General features: G+C 48.5%; 1 protein-coding gene across 1 annotated transcript in view; it reads left to right on the plus strand.

Moving 5' to 3' along the window:
- The window catches only part of Spns3 (sphingolipid transporter 3 (putative)), a 54316-nt gene that overhangs the window by 10047 nt on the left and 27099 nt on the right, over positions 1-17170 (plus strand). The window contains exons 5-8 of the mRNA XM_038327552.1: positions 175-241; positions 1297-1445; positions 1946-2098; positions 9249-9438. Coding sequence (XP_038183480.1) covers positions 175-241; positions 1297-1445; positions 1946-2098; positions 9249-9438 — 559 coding nt within the window. The remainder of the gene's footprint in view (positions 1-174; positions 242-1296; positions 1446-1945; positions 2099-9248; positions 9439-17170) is intronic.

Here is a 17170-nt window from a genome sequence, read left to right on the forward strand (position 1 = left end):
GAGGTCACTAGGGTTCTGACCAAGGGTGGTGTAAAACTGGCCCTTTCTCAGGGAATGGGCTCTGAGGCTCAGAGAACTGTCTCCCTGGGCAGGGGAGCCAGTTCCCTGCGGTCAGACCGGCTTGGGCCCCGCCTTCCACCCCTCACTGCCTTCTCTCTTACTCCACTGTTGCAGTGGTTTGGGCTACGTGCTGGGGTCAGTTGTGGCGGAGCTGACAGGGAACTGGCGTTGGGCCCTCCGAGTGAGTTCCACTTCCTTTTTATCCCTCTGCTTTACCCCCTGGGTCGGCGGGGACTTTCCAGTCTTCTGTGGCCTTAGCTGCTTGGCATAGTACCTGGCGCCATGTGGGGTGTTGGGATACTGGTGATTGGGGCCTCATGGGGAATATGGACTGTGGAAATTGTGACCTTGGGGTTAAATCTTAGCTGCTCAGTTTGCTGGCTGTGTGTCCTCAGGAAAATTGCCTTCCTGTTTGGGGCCTCAGCTTCCCTTGCTGTAAAAGTTAAGGCTACCAATGGAGTCTTAAGGATTACAAGGACTGGTAAATTTCTGGGCGAGGCCAGGCACAGAGCATCTCTAAGGACTGCCATCTGGGGTTACTTGGTAGTGGAGTCAGGACAACTGGGAATATACCTGGGAGACTCCGCTGGCCAGTGGCTCTCATTAGAATAAGAATCCCAGCACTTGGGAGGCAGGTGGATCTCTGTAAGTTCAAGGCCAGTCTAAAAACGAACAAGGATAAGTACCACTCAGAAGAGACAGAAACTGCATGACCAAGGGTGCTGGGGCTTGGCCCTGCATGCAGATCTCTGCTGAACTGTCATGGAAGGCAGAGATAGAAGCCTGGGGTGGGAAGAGGCTTCGAGGAAGCTGGCCTGACTTGCTTTGAACAGGAGCCTTCTCGTGGTCTGAACTGTTTGAAGCTGCCCCAGGGTAGGCAGTGAGATTCATGTCCTGCGGGCAGCGGTGCCAGGAGAGGAAGGCAGGGTTGAACTGGTGTGGCAGCTGGGAATGTGAGCCAGGAAAAGGGGTCTGAGTTCCCATTTTTGACTATCTTAGGCTCCCTGGTGTTTGTTCTGAGCAGGTGGGCGTTAATTGGGTGCCAAGGTTACCACACCAGAGAGAGAGGCTGTACTAACTCTGTAAAGGTGAGGGCAAGTGTTAGGGCCAGCTCTCTATATAACCAGCACCTGGGACTCCAGGCTAGACTAGAGTTCAGCTACTGTGGCGGGTCATCTCCTGTCTCCTAGGTTGCGGTAGAATTTGTCCCTGAGCTCCCTGGCCCTCCTTCCCTAGATCATGCCCTGCTTGGATGCTGTGGCCTTAGTTCTGCTCATCCTGCTGGTTCCAGACCCACCCCGGGGAGCAGCTGAGAAACAGGAAGAAGTGGCTGTGGGGGCTCCGAGGAGCAGCTGGTGTGAGGACGTCAGATACTTAGGGAGAAAGTAAGTGTGTCCCCGCTCTCCGTTGCAAGTCTCAAGAAACCCTTCTGCCCGGCCTAACAACTCCGACCTCCATCTCTCTGCCACTAGGATGCATTCAGTGTTCATGGCCTCCTTCCTTTTCTGAGCTCCACTCTTACTGAGATGCCCCTCTCTTAGATTCCCTCTCCATGTGGCAGAGAGTGGGGCAGGCTGCGTGAGCTCTAGCCTTGTGCTGTGTTCATTTATCCACTGGCCACATTTTTCCAGCCCCACCTGCTTCCCCAGGCTTCTGGAAGGATGTTGCAAGTTCATTGTCCGTCTTTTCAAACTGCTTGGGAACAACATTGGCCCAGGTGCCTACCAGGTCTCAAAGGGAAGCAGGACAAGCTCTCCTCACTATGGTCTCAGATCTTATGAATCACTGCGGCATGGATAGCGGGGAACATTAGGGAGGCTGGATCCTGCATGCCTGGGGCAGTGGTCAGGCCTTTCAGTCCTGGCCCTATCACTTTCTCTTGCAGCTGGAGTTTTGTGTTTTCAACCCTCGGAGTGACGGCCATAGGTTTCGTGACTGGAGCTTTGGGCTTCTGGGCACCCAAGTTTTTGTTCGAAGCTCGCGTGGTCCACGGCCTACAGCTTCCCTGCTTCCAGGAACAGTGTGGCAATCAGGACAGGTGAGGAGGGGCTGAGGGCACTGGCCTGGTTCCTGGCTCTTGCTGGGACAGTTCCCTAGAGGCTGTGAGCCGGGCTCAGTCTTTCCAGGCAATTTGTGAAGATGGCTGATCTTTGAACTCACGGGCAGGTCAGGGTTCCAGCACTGACTAAGTTGGTCATCATATGTGCACAGACATCTCCGCTGGTTCTTGTGGGATCTGGAATCCTTGTCTTTTTTGGGGGTTCCGAAGATATCAGAGGAGGAAGGATGTGAGGCTTCAGTGGAGCTTCAGGGGGTGATAGGAATCGTAGATGATCACCCTTGTCTTTCAAATGGGCCCCAAGTGTCTTCTGTGAGGTCACCCCACTTTACAGATTGCAAATTAAGTCTCCGGGAAGCTCCTTCTTGCGTCTGGCTTAGGGATGTCAAGGATGTGTTCATTTCTTCTTTGTCCCATCAGGGCATCTAGACACCCAGAAAGTTGTTGAGGTATCATTTCATTTCCTGCCTGACCAGCCCTCTGGCTCTGTTGGGCTCCTCTACTGTCCCTGCCACCTCTTGACGTATTCTCCAGTGACCTCCTGATGGGAGTCAAGAATATCTCCTAGGCCTACCTCCCTTTTCTCCCCTCCTCTTTGATGCCCCTAATTCCTTATCCCCTCCTCTGCTAGCATGCTTTCTCTTCTGTATCCTTTTCATCTTTGATCTTGCCCTGCTGATTTCTTGGACTTTTAAATTAAGTGAAATTAAATTTTATGTATATGGGTGTTGAACCAGCATGTATGTCTGTGCACCATATGTATGCAGTGCCTAAGGAGGCCAGAAGAGGGCACCAGGTCCCCAGCACTGAAGTTACAGGTGGTTGTGAGCTGCCATGTGGGTGCTGGGAATCAAACCTGGTCCTCTGCAAGTGCAGCCAGTGTTCTTAGCAGTGCTTTTAACCATTGAGCTTCTCTCCAGCCCCTCCTTGAGCTTCTAAATCCCCAGCCTCCCCTCTGCTTGGTTCTCTGCTGGTCTCATCAACACCTACTTTCTCTTCTCTTCTCCAGCCTCCTTTTTTGCCTCAATTTTACTTCCCGATGCCCAGATCTTGTGTAATTTCCAGAATGTCTGTGCTTCTGCCCCAGTGTTATCTCTGCCCCCCAGTTTCCTTCCCTTTCTCATCAATGTTTATTATACTTAATTATTTTGCAGTTCTGGGGATTGAACTCGAGGCCTTGCGCATTCTAAGCAAGTGTTCTTTGGGGCAAATGCTAGGCAAATGTTCCACTGATGAGCCACGCACATAGCCTCTCCAGCAGGTTTTCATGAGCTCTATCAATGAGCCATACCTCCAGCTCTAAATGTTTGCTTCAGGCCTCATGCCAACTGTTTTACATAGAGAACCTGCGAAGGAAGGTATTTATGCTGTCTCTGAATTACAAATGAGATAAAAAGTCACACAGGTTAAGTGACTTATCTAGGATCACGCAACTACCAAGCAATAGCCAAGATTCGAATCTATCTAACATTGCAGCTGTTGTTCCGAAGCTCCACGTCCTGTTGCCACGGGAGACAGCCTGATGCTGTCAGTAACCTGCCCCACCAGCTGGCAGAGCTGTCTAGCATATGGAAAAAATCCTATGAACAAACACATAACGATGGAGAAGTTTGCCCTTGCTCTCCTCCACCTTCCCTCCCCCATCCCATGCAGTTGTCCTCTCTGGAGGCAGAGACAGCTTCCGAAACAGCCCCAAGACTCAGTCCCATTGCAGGTATTGATACTTGTTTATAGAAGCCGTTGTCCCTGCTCAGCTTCCACTCTCTGGCCTCTTCACACCATCTGTCTGAGAACTGGGGGGCATATTTGTTTCTTGTGCTTGATAAAGTAAGTGACCACACACTTACTGGTCTCAAACCACAGAAATGTGGGCTGGGGCTGTGACTCAGGTAGCAGCTTTCCTGGAGTGCATGAGGCCCTGCATTTGAGCCTAGAGTTGCACAAGTCCGGAATAGTGTCCCACACCCTTAATCCTATCATGAGGACCCAGAAGTTCAAGGGTGGATCCTTGCCATCAAGACTGGTGACCTGATTTTCGATCCCTGGAAACCTACATGGTGGAAGGGGAGAACCAACTCCCTTGACTTCCACTTGTACACTATGGTACCTCATACATACAAATATACATACATATACACATGCTTATGATATAGATAAGGTTCAAAGTCAGTCTCAGCTACATAGGGAGTATGAGGCTAGCCTGATAGCTGACCCACATGAAAATCTACCTAGAAAAAGGGAGGTGGAGAAAGAAAGAAAAAGGATATGCCCTTGCCCAGTACTAAAAAATAAAATAAAATAAAAATCCCAATTAAAAAAACCCAGAGATTAGCCAGGCAGTGGTGGCACATGTCTTTAATCCCAGCACTTGGGAGGCAGAGGCAGGTGGATATCTGTGAGTTCGAGGGAAGCCTGGTCTACAAGAGCTAGTTCTAAGACAGCTAGGGCTGTTACACAGAGAAACCCTGTCTCTAAAAACAAAAACAAAAACAAAAACGAAAACCAAACCAAACCAAAACAAAAACAGAGAAATGAGTTTTGTCCTGAGTTTGGAGGCCCACACTTCCAGTGATCACAGATCAAGGTGTCTGCAGGGTCACGTTCCCTTGGAGTTCTGTGGAACCTTTACCTATCCTAGGTCCTTGTAGGCTGATAGCATTCGTTGGCTATATCTCTCTAATCTTTGCTTTCAAAGTCACACGACATGATCTTTTTATTTCTGGGCTGGAGGTCTCCCAGTGAGCACAGAGGTCAGGGCAAACGGAGGGCAGTCATTCCAGGCAATGTGAAGTTTCTGAATATCCGCATAGTGTGGTTTTCCCTAGAAGGTTCCAGAGATTGGAATATCTTGTGAGGCTATGGTTTTAGCCTGTGGAAAAGCAGCAGAAAGTCCTTATGTTAGGCTACTACAACCCCTTGGCTAGGATCAGCCCCAGATGCAGTGAGAGAGAGGTGGTGTCCTAGCTCGCTTTCTGTCGCTGTGATAAACACCATGGCCAAAAGCAGCTTGGAGGAAGAAAGTGTTTATTTCCTCATCTTCGGCTTCTGTGTCACAGTCCACCCTTGAGGTGGCTTAGGGCAGGAATGCAGGCAGCAGTGGGGGTGGGGAGGAACTGAAGCAGAATCATGCAGGATTGCTGTTTACTGGCTTGCTCTCCAGGACTTTCTCAGCTTGCTTTTTATACAACCCAGGATCACCTGCTTGGGGTAGTCCAGTTCCTTCCCCCAGCAATCCTTAGTCAAGAAAATGCCAGGGGCCGGAGAGATGTCTCAGTTTTTTTTTTTTTTTTTTACACTTGCTTGCTCTTGCAAAGAATCTGGGTTTTGTTCCCAGCACCTACAGGACAGCTCACCACTGTCCTAAAGTCCAGTCTCAGGGGATCCAGCACCCTCTTCTGGCTCCTATGGTTACCAGTGCACGTACACGCACATCCACATACAAATAAATAAATAAGTCAGGAGTGGTGGTGCATGCTTTTAATTCCAGCACTTGGAAGGTAAATCTATGTGACTTTGAGGCCAGCCTGGTCTGCATAGTAAGTTCTAGGACAGCTAGAGCTACACAGTAAGACCCTGCCTTGGATAAAAAGCAAGAAAGGAAATGCCTCACAGACTTGACCATCTGACTGAGGTCTCTCCTCAGCTGAGGTTCCTGGAACTCCTTCTCTGACCTCCACTTGCACATAGGACTCCAGTTTGTGACAAGCTGACTAAAAAATGAAAACACCAGGAGGAAGCTTCCTGTGCAGCCACGGGAGAGCTGCCAACCGTGGAGCTCAAGTGGCCCAGAGGAAGATGCAGCATGAGTAGGAGTAGGAGTCCCATTTTGGGGTGTGTGCAGATGGAGTCTGGACTGCTGTAGAGCTTATAGGAACCCCTTGGGATCTTGCGTTGGTGGTGGTACTTGAAGGTCTTAGGGGCTGAGGCGTATTTTCTCCTGGCACCAGAGCCAATTAGAGAATTGGCTATGGTGCCTATTTGATCAATCATCCCAAGTCTCTCAAAGATCTTGAGAAGCCACCACGTCTGGCTCAGAGTGAGATTCAGAGATGAAACCACTTACTCAGGATCTGACTTGTAGCCAGAGCTTGGCTGGGAGGTTTGTGAGGACCATCACATGGCTCAGGAACATATAGATTGCTGTTTGGTGGGAGAGGGCTTGGAGGTTCTGGCCCTGCCCCTGAAAGGCTGTGTCAGGCAACCTCAGGTGAGTTCCTGACTGCTTTGGTTTCCATGGCCCCTGCTGCATAGAGAGGGGTACGTCCATTAGTTCTCAGCTTATGGGATAGACGGTTCACACAGGCTGACTGGTGGGGTTCACTTGCCCTCAGTTTGCTGATGTCCAGTTTTGCATGGCTGCATTCTTTTCTAAGTTAATCTACTTAAAATAATTGTTACAAGGGCTGGAGAGATGGTTCAGTGGTCAAGAGCACTGGATGCTACTCCAGAGGACCTGAGTTTGATTCTCAGCATTCACATGGTGGCTCTTAACTATCTATAACTATAGTACGAGGAGCTCTGATGCCCTTTCTGTCCTCCACTGGCACAGACATACCCAGACAAAACACCCATACACATAAAATAATAATAAAATTAAAAACCTATTACCATGTATGTGTGTGCATGTATGTGTTTTCACATGTGTGCAGAGACTAGAGAACAGCTTGCTACAGTCATGTCTCTCCTTACACCATGTGAGTCCTGGGGATCAAACTTAGATTGTTAGGCTTGGCAGCAAGTGTCTTTCCCTGATGGGCCATCTTGCACACCCAAATGTCACATTTGTTGAGTGTGTGTGTGTGTGTGTGTATGTATGTAGAAGTCAGTGTCACATCTCAGGAGTTGTCCACTTGAGTTTTAAGCTGGTCCAGCTGGCCAGAGAACCTTACTGATCTGCCCATATCTGCTTTCGCAAGCCTGAGATTATGAAAGCATGACATCATCATGTTTGACATTTATGCTGATGCTGGGGATTGAACTCAGGTCTTCGTGCTTGAGTGGCAAAGCACTGAACTGACTGAGCCACTCTCCTCAGCTCTCATGGGGATAACAGTTGAGCCCTGGCCATCTCATGCAAGTTTTAAAATTTATTTATTTATTTATTTATTTATTTATTTATTATGTATACAATATTCTGTCTCTGTGTTTGTCTGAAGGCCAGAAGAGGGCACCAGACCTCATTACAGATGGTTGTGAGCCACCATGTTATTGCTGGGAACTGAACTCAGGACCTTTGGAAGAGCAGGCAATGCTCTTAACCACTGAGTCATCTCTCCAGCCCCAAGTCTGTGATTTTTGTGTCTGAGAGGGGACATGGCTGGGGGAGACAGGTGTTTGTTGGGACCACAGTTCCAGAGAGCAGCCAGAGCATGGCAGAGAGGCTGGCCAGAAATCATGAGACTGGCTCAGAGAACTGTCATTTGTGCAATGAGGGTCTGAGAGAGGAGGCCACACTGGTCAACAGGGCCAGTCCCATGGAGCCATATGTTGGCAGGGGTTTGTAGAGAGGACACCAGAGTGCCACTGAGGGGCTGGAAGAGCCTGGTTAGATTTGGCTGTCAGAGTCCACACCGGTCACTGTCTCAGTGAGGCCTTGAAAGTCCTTTAAAAGAAGCTTGAATGAGCCGGGCGGTGGTGGCGCACGCCTTTAATCCTAGCACTCGGGAGGCAGGCAGGCGGATCTCTGAGTTCAAGGCCAGCCTGGTCTACAAGAGCTAGTTCCAGGACAGGCTCTAGAAACTACAGGGAAACCCTGTCTCGAAAAACCAAAAAAAAAAAAAAAAAAAAAAAAAGGAGCTTGAATGGAGCAGAGGGGTGATGGTGTCTGTCTGTCTGTGCAGATCCTGTCTCTGTATCCAGCAGCTGTCTGATACTGCCCTTCACCTTTCCTAGTCTTGCAAGAGTTTGTTTGTTTAACATATATCATTTATCTGGGCTCTGGGCTCCCAGCACAGAAGACAAGAGAGAAACCAAATCTGGTCATTGCTTTTCAGGAATCTGCAAGGTATGGATGGTAGATAGTGCTACAGGGACCAATGGAAATAAAGCAGTCAGCGTAGGCACAGTGGATGGTGTCCCCTGGGAGCGAGTATTTGTGGGAGTCACGTGGGTAGAGCAGGAATTTGGAAAGCTGAGAATACAGCTAGCAAGGAAACAAGAAAGCTACTGCAGAGTGTCCCAGATGAAGAAATGGAAGTACATGGGGTTTGCAGAGTTGAGGACAAGAAGAACAGAGCTGGGACGTGAGGTTCAGGGAGCTGGGACCTGATCTCTGGGTGTTTGAGAGCTGATGGAGGATTTGGACAAAGTGTGGTTAGGAACGTAGTCAATCGTGTTTTAAGCACCTTCTGGGGCTGGAGAGGATGCTCAGTGGTTAGAGCACTGGCTGCTCTTGCAGAGGACCTGGGACTGTGTTCCCAGCACCCTTATGGCGACTCACAACTACCTGTCATTCCAGCTTCAGGGGACCTGATGCCTCCTCTGACCACTATTGGTACTACATGCACACAAAAATAAAGTCATGGAGGAGGAGAAGGAAGAGGAAGAAGTGCTTTCTGAGGACCTGTGTAGAGAGATAATCTCTGTCAAAGCAGATGGGGTTGAAGTGGGTACAAGAATGGGTGGGAAAGGTGTGCTATTGGGGGCTTCTTGGGAAATATACAGAGCCAGGGTGAGATTCAAGAGGGGAATGTGTAGGTGTGGTGGCACCTGCCTTTGATACAGCACTGGGGAGGTAGAGATAGGTGGATCTCTGTGACTAGAGGACAAGCCTTGTCTACATAGTGAGAATCAGGCCAGCCAAGGCATAACAAGAGCCTATCTTAAAAAAAAAAAACAAACAACAACCCCCCCACCAAAACAAAATGAACAACAACAACAAAGAGGTGAATGTGTGCCATCATCTAAGCATTGAGGATGGGTGGGGCCCCAGAGTTAAAATTTCTGAGTGGGACTTTTGGAGTGGTGAGACAGAGGTCACCGTGGATGTGCCTGGGGTGGAGGTTTCCAGCTGCAGCTCTGGGCTTGCCTCCTGATGGTACCAGGTCATGTAACTGGGTCAGGTAGCCCAACCCTGGAGGCAGGAATAGGATGCAGGTCTGACCAGGTTCTCTCTGTCTTTTGCCATCAGCCTGATTTTTGGGGCACTGACGGTTGCAACTGGCATTATTGGTGTCATCCTGGGGGCAGAGGCCTCGAGAAGGTACAAGAAGGTGAACCCCAGGGCTGAGCCCCTCATCTGTGCTTCCAGTCTATTTGCTGCAGCTCCCTGCCTCTACCTGGCTCTCATCTTGGCCTCAAGGACCCTCCTGGCCTCTTATGTAAGTGAGGGCTCCCTGGGAGTGGGTGGGAATCCCTTGAGGATGCAGGTGCATAGTAAGCTGTGAATTTGTGTTCATTTTAAGGATCATCTCTTCCAGCCTGGTCTAGCCCCAGTTCCCATTGAGCACACAAAGGCTCACTGAGAACTGCCCAGTAAAGAGGCGGGACTAGATTTGATTGTGATCCCCTTTTGGCTGTGGAGTGAGCCCCTCTGACCTACTGGTTGGTTGTCTGGGTAGGGTAGGAGTGTTTTTATAGGTCCCAGGTGTGTTGTTGTGAACCTGGGGAGGCAGAGGAAATGTCCCCCAAGTTCCAGATGAGAAAGGTTGGTCATGGCTGGTGCAGACCTTGCTGGAAAGACAGTTATGGCCAGCAGGAGTTTTCCAGATCCTGGTCCCATTCTAGTCTCTCCTATGTCCCACATTCTGCCTAGGACAGGGGTGGTACACTTTGCTTGTGTCTGTTCCTCTTCTGTCTGAAATCTTTCTCTTCATACAGGCATTATTCACTCCCCTAAAGTGTCCCCAGATTGTCAAGCATCCTGTCACAATTCACTGTTCCCACTCTCCTACCCCATCCCCGTCCTGCCAAGTGAGAAGGGCTTGCTGTTTCTAGGAGGACAGAACCAGCTTTGCACCCTTATCCATAGGCATCAGGTCCACTGAGCTGGCTGAACTCAGTAAATTGGCTGTGGGTTTACTGTTGTGTCCCCCTCCCTCCTGCCGCAGTCCTGGTGACTGTCCTGTTATGGCCAGTCACATTCAAGGACTAAAAAGTCTGGTTCCACTTAAATCACAGCTTCTGTTCTGCCTCTGAATAAGGCTGTTATCCAGGCACAGAAAATTGCCCTGGGATGAGGGGACCCATGGTGTGCTCAGCTTCCTTGTTGCATTTCTGTCCTTTGTCATGGGTACCACCCCTCCCCACGATTCTGACTCCTGCCGGGCTGAGCAGGTGAAGGAAGTCAGAAAATGGACAAGGGCTACCTGGGAAAATGTTTTCTGTCATTGCCTTCTGAGTGACAGTTGCCTAGATGCTAGGGTTGGGAACACTTCTGTAGTTTTGGAGTGGGCTCTGACCTTACTTAATTCCTTAAGGCTGACGTGGCCTCTCTAGCAGTTCACCACTGGCCTATAGACAGTGGCAGTGCACACCCATGACCTTCATGACTCCCCTGAATACTGTCCTTCCGACTCACCTGGTCCCTCTCCTTCCCCATTCTGTACTCTGCTCTTTCTGACACTTCACCCTAAGACTTCCCCAAGGGGACTCAGGCCCCAGAGACCATACTTCCTAGTGCCACCTAACAGGGGTTGGCGAGCACAGAGGAGGCCTTGAGGTAGCTTTAGTCTAAGAGGATCTAAACTTAGCAGGTGTCCTACCTGTCCCTTTCTGTCCTCATCTAAGAAAGTTTCTCTTTATTTTTCACCCGGCTTTCCTGAAACTCTCTCTGTAAACCTGGCTAGAATCCAACTCAGAGATCCACCTGCCTCTGTCTTCTGAGTGCTGGGATTAAAGATGCACACACCACAACTGCCTGCCAAAAAAAGGTCTCTTTTAAGAAATTCCCTGGGGATGGGCTGATAAGATGACTTAGTGGGTAAGGGTACTTGCTGCCAAGTAACCTGAGTTTGATCTTTGTAAACTCCATGGTAGATAGAGAGGCTCTCTCTCTCTCTCTCTCTCTCTCTCTCTCTCTCTCTCTCTCTCTCACACACACACACACACACACACACACTCTCTCTCTCTCTCTCTCTCTCTCTCTCTCTCACAAAAATGTTTAAAGAAAGAAGAAGGAGCTGGAGAGAAGGCTCAGTAGTTACGAGCACTCACTATTCTTCCAGAGGACCTGGGTTCTATTCCCAGCACCTATATGGTGGCTTATAACAACCTGTAACTCTACATACAGGGGATTTGGCCTCCTAGGCCATTAGCACACACATGATATACATACATGCAGACAAAACAGTCATACTCATAAAATAAATTCGTAAATTTTTAAAAAGAAAGGAAAAGAAAAGCAAATGCTCCAGACCTGATGTGGAGCCTGCTCCTAGGTACACTGGCTGGCAGTTGGTGGAAGATGCTTCTTTTTCTGTGGCCAAGGCCTTAGGGAAACCTGTGCCCTCTTCAGGCGATGTCTTAGGGTTTCTATTGCTGTGATAAAACACCATGACCAAAAGCAAACAGGGGAAGAAAAGGTTTATTTCACTTAACTCTTTCACATCACAGTTCATTGTGGAAGGAAGTCAGGGCAGGAACTCAGACCAGGAACCTGGGGCAGGAGCTGATGCAGAGGCCATGGAAGGGTGCTGTTTCCAGGCTTGCTCTTTATAGCTTGTTTAGCTTGCTTTCTTCTTCCTTCCTTCCTTCCTTCCTTCCTTCCTTCCTTCCTTCCTTCCTTCCTTCCTTCTCTTTTCCCAAGGCAAGGTTCCTCTATGTAGTCCTGGCCATCCTGAAACTCACTTTATAGACCAGGCTGGCCTTGAAATCAGAGATTCTCCTGCTTCTGCCTCCTGAGTGCTGGGATAAAGGTGTATACCACCACCACACAGCTGAGCCTGCTTTCTTATAGAATCCAAGACCACCAGTCCAGGAATGGTACCACCCATAATGGGCTGAGTCCTTCCCCATCAATCTATCAATCTCTAATTAAGAAAATGCCCTACAGACTTGTCTAAAGGCTGATCTTATGAAGGCGTTTTCTCGGCTGAGGCTCTCTCCTCTCAGATGACTCTAGCTTGACATAAAGCTAGCCAGCACAGGGGAATTTCCCTGAACTTCCTGGAGGCTGGAAGAGGCTACCGCCATCCCTCTCACAGGTTCACTTGACACTGCCGTGGGAAGATTTTTCTCATCCCATCTCACAGACTGGAAAACTGAGGCCCAGAAAGAAACAAGAGTAAGACAGACAAATATTTGCCTCAGGACTGGATATATCATGTCTGTGCCCTTGCAGTTCTGTGGGAGAGGAACAGCTGGGCACCAACAGATGCTTCCATGCTTACTGTCTGGGTGCAGTGGAGAGGCAGGGATTGTCCCTTCTACTGGTGAGAGCTGGTGGGACTGCCAGGAACTAAACTTGCAGGGAGACTGAGGCCCAGGTGGACGGGGGCCCTGGCAGAGGTCCTGGCAAGCAGCTTTGCTTCCGCTAATGTCTTCTTTGGCTCCTGCAGGCTGCTTCTTGGCTATGTTTTGGTGACACAGCTGTCCCCCACTCTGCAGTCTGGCAGGCTTCAGAGCTGCGTGTCTCATCTAGGAGTGCTACTGCAGCTCAGCTGATCAAGCCAGCTAGGAGAGTTCTAACTCTTTTCCAGTCCTGTCCCAGTTGGGATTGGGGGCCAGGAAGGTTCTCAAAGCAAGGAGGCATCCATCTTCCAGTGCTAGAAGTGTCTTGGCTTTGTGCTCTATGGGTCGAGTCTCCATGATCAGACTGCAGCCCTTACTCTCCAAAGCTCTGTCTGTGCTACTGCCCTGGGCCTACTGGAAGTTCTGACCTGAAATGCAAGTTGAGTCTTCCCTTATCAGTCCTCATTCACAAAGTCCTTACTACCCAGCCCCACCTCTCCTGCCCATTCCTTCTACCCTGCCCTGTAGCATCAGCCTTACCAGCTTTCTCTGGGACCTTCCTCTACCATAGCCACTTCTTGCCCTCCATTACTGTACTTGCTGTTCATCCTATATGGCCAGGGGAGCTTCTGGGCACCATGGACCTTGCCAGCTCTAAAGCCTTGCGTAGCTTCCTGGTTCTCTGGAAGGTATAACTTCATCCTGGCATTTAAAGCTCCACGTGAACTGCCCTGACAGCAAGCCTAACTGGCCCTTCCCCGTCTGCACTTCTATGTTTCAGGACCCTTCCTAGATTCCTAGAGCATACTCAAATGCCCCCCTTTCAGTCCACTCATCACCCCTCCTTGTTCATATGTCTAAACCATTCTGGGCCTCCAGGGCAAGGTCAGATTAACACTGGCTCTTCTTGAGGCCCTCCTTCTCTTATTGGTGGCCTAGTCCTCTGTTCCCAGCATTACTGCTTCTCAGTGCTCTCATCCTTGGATCAAGTTATTTGATTCTGACATATTCTTTATTCTTGCTTTCCCTCTCTCCCTCCCTCCCTCCCTCCCTCCCTCCCTCCCTCCCTCCCTCCCTCCCTCTCTCCCTCCCTCTCTCTCTCTCTCTCTCTCTCTCTCTCTCTCTCTCTCTCTCTCTCTCTCTCTCTCTCTCTCTCTGTGTGTGTGTGTATGTTGCCTTCTTAAGACAGGGATTCTCTATGTATCCCTGGCTGTTCTGGAACTGGCTTTGTAGACCAGGCTGGCCTTGAACTCAGAGATCTGCCTGCCTCTGCCTCAGAAGTGCTGGGATTAAATACAAGTGCCCCAACACCCAGTTTGGTTCTGAACTCATATAGCTCCAGCTAGTGAATTCTAGCAGGGCCCAGGCCTTGTTCCTCCCCTTCTTGGCACTCCAGGCCCAAGTGCAGCATCAGGATTGTGGGAGTAAGGTGGGAGTTGGTCGCTGCTTGAGAGAGAAGTTCAAGGAAAAGTTGTTTGTATCTATTTGCTTATTCAGTCCTATTAAATATTGGTCATTGGCTTCCTAGTTCAAATGCTACTTACATTCTAGTTTGGAGAAACAGACTACAAACAAGACACATGAGGAGAAGCAGGACATAGTGGAGCAGCCCAGGAATCACAGCACTCAGGAGGCTGAGACAGGAGTTCTAGGCCAGGCTGGACTGTACATCAAGACCCCATTTCAAAGCAAGCAGTAAACAGATACCCAAGTAAAAGTTTATGCTATTTCAAGTGATTAAAAATACATAGAAAAATATTGTAGATTGAGGAAGGGAAATAGCAAGTGACTGTTGATGAGAGAAGACGTCAGTTATATAGAGAGGCCAAAGGGCTCTCTGAGAAGGTGCTGTGGCTTCTTCTTCCTGTAGGTTCCGGAATGAAAGAGGGAATTGTGTAGAATTTGGGAGAACAGAGTTCTAGGAATAGGGAATAGCAACTAGGGCCTGGAGGGTCTGAGGAATGGCAAGGAGACCACCCTTGTTAACACAAAGACAGTGGGAGGTGAGCACAGAGAGGATGATGGGGCCTTCGGACATCAGGTGGAAGAAACATGGAAAGAGCTGGGTGGGATTTTATGCTGGGGCAGGGATGATTTTTGTGGCTGTACCTTTTTATCTGCTAGTCTAGTGAATTGTATCAACAGTTACATGTTTAGCAAACCTTGCATTCCTGGGGTCTCTTCTCCTCTGTTGCTGGATGTGACGTGGCAGCATTCTGCTGAAGATTTCTGCATCTGTATGGATGGTGTTGGGGATATTAGGGAAATGTGCATTTGCATCTGTGTTTTTGTGGAGTGCAGGGCAGTGGCCTTAGGATGACCTAGCGAGTCTGTCTGTCTTTCTTCCTGCTGTTTATAAAGGATCTGTGTTAATTTGTCTTTAAACATTGGTAGAATTCATCAGTGCTGCCATCTGGTTCTGGGCTTTTGTTGGGGAGTAGTTTTTGATTATGGACTCAATATTTACTTGTTGAAGGTCAGTTCAGATATTTTTGTTTCTTTTTGAAAGTTTCACTAGTTTTGATTTTTTAATTATTTTTGAAATGATAATATTCCTTTATTCCTTTTCATTGTGTATATTCTTAAATACATAAATATAACCTGCTTAGTCTGTATAATATTCTTGTATATAGTTGCATGCATATATAAAGGTGCATGCACACACACACACACACACACACACACTCACACACATGTTTTCAGGACTGACCATTTGATATTGAATTACCAGTTGGAGTGCTCTTTCCTGGAGAAGACGATTTCTCCTGCTTTCAGCATTCCCTACTCCTGTAGTTCTTTGTGTGGGGTCGGGTCTCATGAGCTTTTGCCATCCACCTTAGCACGCCTATAGTTGTCCTTGTTCTGCTCGTGTTTAGGCAGTCATACCGATGAGCCTTCTGACATTCTGACTTTCCTAAGAGTCCCCCATCCTCTGGTTCTTGCTATCTTCCTCCCCAACCTCCTGCTCCCTGATCCTCTGGCTCCTACTAGCTCCCCCACACCCCGTGCTCCCTGATCCTCTGGCTCTTGCTGTCTTCCTGCCCCACCCTGAGCTCCCTGAGCCTTAGGTACAACAGTTGTGCTGTGACTGTATCAGCTGGGACTGGGCTCCACAACTCTGCATCTTGATTGGTTGTGGTTTTCTGTAAAGATTATCATCTTTTGCAAAGAGAAGTACTTTTCACTTTTTTTCCTAGGAATTTTTTATAATGAATCTAGAGTAATCTAATTTCTTTGTATATAAATGTTCATAGCATTTCCTTATAGGCCTTTTGATTTTTTGTTTGTTTGTTTGTTTGTTTGTTTGTTTGTATTTTAAGACAGGGTTTCTCTGTGGTTTTGGAGCCTGTCCTGGAACTAGCTCTGTAGACCCAGGCTGATCTCAAACTCACAGAGATCTGCTTGTCCCTGCCTCCCAATTGTTGGGATTAAAGGCGTGCGCCATCACTGCCTAGCAGGCCTTTTGATTTCTATGAGATTGATATCAGTACTCTCTTTCATTCCCGATTTTATTGAGTATTCTTTCCTTTTTCTGTGTTAGCTTAATGGTTTGTTGATTTTTTTTTCCAAAAAGCATTTATTTATCTTATGTGTATATGTGTGTGTGGGCATGTATGCCTCTGTGTGTGCATGTGTGCACAGGCACACATGTATGTCAGAGGACAACTAGGGGAGTTGACTCACTTATCTCTTTTCGCCATAAGGATTCTGGGAACGGAACTCAGGCTGTCAGGCTTGGGCACAGGCACCTTTACCAGCTGGGTTTTCTCATTGAGCTCCCTCTCTCCTTGCCTTTAAGACAGGCTCTTACTGTATCTTATGTAGTCTAGGATATCCCAGAATTTGCTATATAGCCCGGGCTCTTCCCAAACTCTCAGTCCTCCTGCCTCAGCCTCTTGTACTGGAATTACAATACTGTGCCACCATGCCTGGCTGTCACTTTGCTGCTCTTTGAAAGAACTAACTATTGGGTACATCGATTTTCTGCCTTTGTTCTCTGTTGTTGACTTACATTTAATAGCATTTCTCTGGCTACTCGCTTGAAAATAGATGTTGTAGGAATGTCAAGGATAGGAACACATAGAAGTCAGGAGGCTGTTGTTCCCTCAGACGAGAGTGGAAGGGGACAAACCAGAGTGGCAGCAGCTGTATGCTGAGAAGCAGTTAGATATTACAGGAATGTTGAAGGTAGAGCTATCAGAATCTCCCAACAGCCCTGACGTGGTACCAGGGGACCAAGAGTCATAGCTGACTCCTCAATCCTTGCTTTGAGGTAGTAGCACAGTGAGGAGGCAGGAAAATGAATTTTAAGGATGGTCAGCAGCTTAATTTCCTTCTTTCTGAATTTGTGGGGGATGTGAACACCCACCCAAATGCAGGTACTGGTGGAGAATTCTGTAGATGGATATATTACAGGGAACATGGCCTCATTCTTAAAACCTCAGCAGGTGGTAACTGGCCATAGGCCACCATGATAATGTTGTTAGATTTGGAGAAAACTTCAGGGATCAGTGTTAAGGTGTCCAAAAAGATGGAAGAATTGGCTTCTGTTGGGCTTTAAAAAATAAGAAGTGCCACATCAGCTTGGTCTGCTATTTAACTGGCTCATCTATTTGTCTGTCTATCTGTCTGTCTGTCCGTCTGTCTGTCTGTCTGTCTTTC

The sequence above is a fragment of the Arvicola amphibius genome, chromosome 4 (genome assembly GCF_903992535.2).
Source record: "Arvicola amphibius chromosome 4, mArvAmp1.2, whole genome shotgun sequence".
In the NCBI taxonomy this organism is placed as follows: Eukaryota; Metazoa; Chordata; class Mammalia; order Rodentia; family Cricetidae; genus Arvicola; species Arvicola amphibius.